This window comes from Tetrao urogallus (genome assembly GCF_951394365.1).
Source record: "Tetrao urogallus genome assembly, chromosome: 6".
NCBI lineage: Eukaryota > Metazoa > Chordata > Aves > Galliformes > Phasianidae > Tetrao > Tetrao urogallus.
In genome coordinates this window covers 46,315,607-46,320,749 of record NC_136819.1, presented here as the reverse complement: position 1 = coordinate 46,320,749, position 5,143 = coordinate 46,315,607, and the positions used below count along the sequence as shown (strand labels likewise).

General features: G+C 43.8%; 1 protein-coding gene across 1 annotated transcript; it reads right to left on the bottom strand.

Annotated features, from left to right (window-relative positions):
- Positions 1 to 354: 354 nt before the first annotated feature.
- GLRX5 (glutaredoxin 5) lies at positions 355 to 4,880 on the bottom strand. Its single transcript, XM_079537576.1, has 2 exons — positions 4,553 to 4,880; positions 355 to 545 (listed from the first exon to the last, which is right to left on the bottom strand). Exons 1-2 carry the CDS (start codon positions 4,863 to 4,865, stop codon positions 367 to 369), a joined length of 492 nt encoding a protein of 163 aa, XP_079393702.1. The 5' UTR covers positions 4,866 to 4,880; the 3' UTR covers positions 355 to 366.
- Between the last annotated feature and the right edge of the window lie 263 nt (positions 4,881 to 5,143).

Below are 5,143 nucleotides of genomic sequence, written 5' to 3'. Positions count from 1 at the left end.
ACTGTTTGCACAAGCTTGTGTAACAAAGAAACACTCAAAATCAATAAAAATAGCATTATTAGTTCTTTTGGTTTACTCCTGCATCAATCAAAAGAATCCTTTTAGAAGTGAACTTTTTTTAAAAACAATTTCCACATGTGTATGCTTTATAGTACAGTGGTTATAATCAAATTTTCACAATATCCATAAATCAAAATACTGACATCACTACATTTACCATGAGCTAACAGACATTCACTGATAAATCTTAGTGTCAGTGTAAAAAGATGCCTTCTTTGAACTGAAGTACATAAGGCTTTACTGGTTACAAGTTCTTATCAAAGATTTTGTTCCTTCCCATCAAGGCATCTTTTTCTTTTCCTCATTTTACTTTTTTTCTTGGTCTTTTTCTGCATCCAGAAGTGCTGAGCGGATTCCTAACTTCTTTAGCTCTTCTACGAGATCTCCATTCTGATGCATCTGGAGGAGGATATCACAGCCACCAACGAATTCACCATTGAGGTATACTTGTGGGATGGTAGGCCAGTTGGAGTAGTTTTTTATTCCTACAAAAAGGAAAACAAAATTGTTACATGTTTTCCCCAGCTCTACAAATAGAATAGGACTTTACATAGATACAATTGCTTCAATCAGTCAACTGATATTTTCATTTCTTCCCCATTGAGGTAATAATTTTTCTATCTAACAGGAACACTGAAAGAAAAATTATGTCAGTAGGTTTGGCTCTCGCTCCAACTCTGGATGTGGTTTGAAAGATATGCAGTCAGCTCAGCTGCTGCAACAACTTCACATGTGCTGGAAAAAATGCAGCATGCCTTTCCCTGTCCTGGAAACAAATATGTTAAGAAATGGGAAATCTTGAAAACCACTGAGAACAGTTTGGATCCCACAACCATTTATATTTCCCTAAGGGACTTTAAAATACATTATAGCTGTGTGAATTCAGTAAAAGACATACTACTGCAATTTCAATTACAGCATACATTTGCCACTTTAAGTGCCTTATGAATTTCAAATTGCTTTATCTTTCACTGCCAGACCTTACAGCTCAAGGGAGGGGCACAAAGAATGAAGTCTCTTAGAGGAGCTGACTGCATCAAATGAAGCTAGAGTCACAATTATGAAGTATGGCATTAAATTAAAAAATATACCTCATAAAAAAATAAACAAAGCCATCCAAAAATACTGACTGACCAAATGGCATAAATTGCATCCCAAAATGCATTTAGAGACACCAGGAAAAATACCATACAGAAAAATCAGTGAATCTAATTTGCCAAATGACTTTCCACACAAAACCATCAATTCAGAAATCAAATATCAGTGTTAAAAATAAAATCTACTACGATAACTGTGATCTAAAAAAAACCTTTTGTACTACACACTATAGTATATATACTATAACTATAAAGTGCAACATCAGCTCCTATCTTCAGCATCACCGCTTGCAATTTCTTCCTTAGCATTTAATTAAACCCTTTCTTGGCTGTTCAGAGGAAGTTTGCTGAAATTTTAAGCTTTGATGTGAACTTGTGATGTGAACAGTGTTTAAGAAGCAAATCTTTTTATACTAAAATCCTTTTAACTCATAACAACTGCAATGAAGAATTGAGTCCATACACAAAGGCAAATTTAAGGATATCCCTTCTCAAAGAAGTCAGATATGAAATAAGGGTGGTTTTTGTTAAGATACTGTAATGCTAAACCAAGGGCACCACATATCAATTTAATGCCAGCAAGCACTGCAAACCAATTTTTCTTCCACAGAAATATTTTCTACTAAGACCCAACAGCATATGCAGACAAGCACTGATAGGTCTTTTAAAGATCTATTCAACTTTAGATGACAATATGAACATCACATGCCACACTCTATGCATTGGGCAAAGCCTGTGTATTCAGGCTCAACCAGATTACAAACAAAACACTTCCTCAACCTGTTCAGCAGTCCCTAGTTTAATACAGCTTTTACCAACACTACTTTAGCAGCACTGAAGCAAGCCAGCCCAGTCTATGCTTGCTGAACTTGGGATGCACTTGTGCTATTAACCTTTCAGCAGTATGGACAGACACTGCAGGGAGCTTCTTCCCACTCCCTGCAGGTAAGTACTTCCTTCTGTGCTTCAGAAGCTGTACCTTTGAAACACTGTCTTGTAAAACCACACTCCGCAGATCAGGTTTAAAGCCTGACAGTTGAACTAGTACACTGCAGTGACCGCAAAACCATCATCTGTGCAAACTGCTATTAAAAGGGGTGCCCAGAGAACTCCCACCACCAAATCTCAGCCTCCCTTTAACCAGCATTAGCACTAACAAATGCCGAAGCAAATCAAAGAACTGAGTCAAGCAACCACTCTCACCACATTCTCCAGAAAAGCATCACCTTTCCACAAAGATCATTAGTACTGGTAGAAGAACTAGCCCAAAGGTGGGAAGAAATATCAAGATCTGTGACAGCATCCAGTACTTAAATAATGTAAAGAAACAGTGGAAACAATCTGATAGTGAATTGCAGCAGTTCAAACCAGTTTAAACCACTATTTCTCCAGTACACAACCCCAAGCTTCTGTCACCACACTGATCTGAACTAGCCTCACAGTATTTGATCTGCCAAATTAGATAATACCTGTGGCAAAGTCAACTTGAAGAAACATAAATTGTTATGGAACCACAGCCTAAGAGAGAGCACGGAGTTCTCTTTCAAAATGAAGGATTTGTGTCAGGGAAACATATTCCTCAGCTTAAGTTCACATAAATCATTCAACATAAGTACTAGTAAATAGTTTTGTAGACCTGAGAGTGCTTTCAGATGATAAGCAGAGGTGGGGAGATGTTTTTACAGCTTGCCTTATTTCAGCAAAGGTAAAGCTTCAGTACATCAGTTATAGTACAGATGAAAAATAACAACCTCAAAATGTGGTGTAGGTACAGGGAAGAAACTAGTCAAATGTGCCTGAAGTATCACCTCTGCTAAAAGCAAACTCTTATTACAAGTGCTATAAGCATACAAATATGCAAATACTTACATTCCTCGCTGGCACCCAGTTTATATGTCAATGCTTAAGCTGAGCAGAAGTGTTAGTTAGATATTTGATAAAAATTTAACATCTTTTCACTATCCCCATACGTACATATCAGTAAAGAATACGTTCGTGAAGAGGGTTTAGGAAAGTGCCATGTGTAGGGTATCTGACTTTTCAGCACCTGAGACCAAAAGGGACAAAGAGCTTCAGTCACTGGTGAATCCCATTTGGCAAGCTACAGAGCTACAGCTTCCAGCATCTCTCCCCTCTGCTACAAGCTGCCATTCACTAAAGTGAACACACAGTGGCTTTTCAGGATAAAAGAGGTAGTACAGGAAGCAATTGGCCTCAAAAGTAAGGGTGTCCTCAGGTAACTCTGCACTTCAAGGCTCCACCTCTGATACTGGCTCATCCCACAGTGCAATGAGCCAGGCCAGCCTGCAAACTCAACAGTGCTGGTATTACAGCAAGCTGGTTGTCCACACAGCCTGATACCAAATCACTTGAGGTCACTTGATGCATAACAGCATGCAAATTTAAATCACAATTTGGTGTAGTTTGGACTAGAAGAATTAACAATACGCACCTGCAATGCTAGCCACATAAAACCTCAAGTCAACCTCATATATCAGAGGGAAAGGGGAAAAATGGAAGCGTCATAAGAACTGAGTATAGGCTTTCTACAAGTAAAACAAACAACCACAACACATATAGAATAGCTCCTACCGTTTGCACAGTAATGCAAATATTTCTTGTGCAAACAATTATCATAACAAAACATAGCATCGTACTTCATCAAAAACAGCAAAGAACCCCAGCTGGCAGAGAACAAAGTGGTCCAAGTCCAAACCATTCATGAGGTTTCACAACACTGTTCACAGTGAAAAGAACGCATCTGATAACTGTAGAATGGTTTGGCTTGGGAGGGACCATAAGCTCGCTCAGTTCCCTGCCTGCCATGGTTACGGTCACCTCTCACCTGCTCAGGCTGCCCAGGGCCCCATCAAATTTGGCTTTGGAACACCATCAGAGATGGTGCACCCACAGCTCTCTGGGCAGCAGTGCCAGTGCCTAACAACCTCGTGAGCAAAGATTTTTCTCCTAACACCAAACCCGCATCACCCCTCTTTTATCTTGAAGCAATTCCCCTTGTTCTATCATTATTAGACCACGTAAAAACTCTCTTTCCCTCCTGTTTATAAGCTCCCCTCGAGTACTGGAAGGCTGCAATGAGGTCTCCCCGGAGCCTTCTCTTCTCCAAGCTGAACAGCCCCAGCTCCCTCAACCTTTCTTTGAAGTGCTCCAGACCTCCGTGTCTATGAACCAGGGAAAGCGACGTGGAACGGAACCCCGACCCGCAGGCTCCATCCCGTGAGCTCGTCTTTGCGATGCACAGCCCCAGGCTCTGGGTACAAGCCGCTCACAAGCCGAAGCAAAACAAACAACACCCAGCACGGAGCAGCGAGCCCCATCGTGCCGGCGGTGCGCAGCCTGGAGGTGGCGCCTGGAGGTGACCCCGGCCCGCTGACCTTGCCGGAGGTCGGGGTCCTGCAGCACGTCGTGGGCACGGTAGTCCTCCACGCCGTGCAGCCGCAGGATCTGCACGACGGCGTTGCTGAAGCCGCAGAGGGGCTGCGCCGGGCTGCCCTTCATAAACACCACCACCGGGTGCTCCCGCACCAGTCGTTCCACTGCTTCCCGCGACCCCGAGCCGCCACCGCCGCCGCCGCCGCCATCGGCCCCACCGCTGCCTCCAGCCGCCTCGCTCAGGTGTCGCCGCCCGGGGCGGCCCCGCGCTGCCCAGGCACCCAGGCGCAGGGCCGCACGCAAAGACCCGTTCATCCTGCCCCGGCCACCCGACTGCGTCCACTGCCGGTCCCCACCCCGCACCGCCGGACCCGAGCCTGCACTACAATCCTATTGGCCGAGGGCGCGAAAGGTCGCGAGGAACTTCTCCTTTGCATAGGTGCAACGAGACGCCGATCAACACCGACAGCCAATTGCATGAAAGTACTGTGAGATTTGTCCCTCCCATCAGCACTCTCTTTCCTATTTGCGGAGGGAACGGCGTTACTGCAGCGATATTGGAAGAAGCACCTGTCAATCCAGGCCGATCGGAT

Coding starts and splice junctions, on each gene's coding strand:
- GLRX5 (XM_079537576.1), bottom strand. CDS start 4,865: ATGAACGGGTCTTTGCGTGCGGCCCTGCGCCTGGGTGCCTGGGCAGCG. Junction 546..4,552: donor GGACCCCGACCTCCGGCAAG/GTCAGCGGGCCG, acceptor TCCTTTTTGTAG/GAATAAAAAACTACTCCAAC.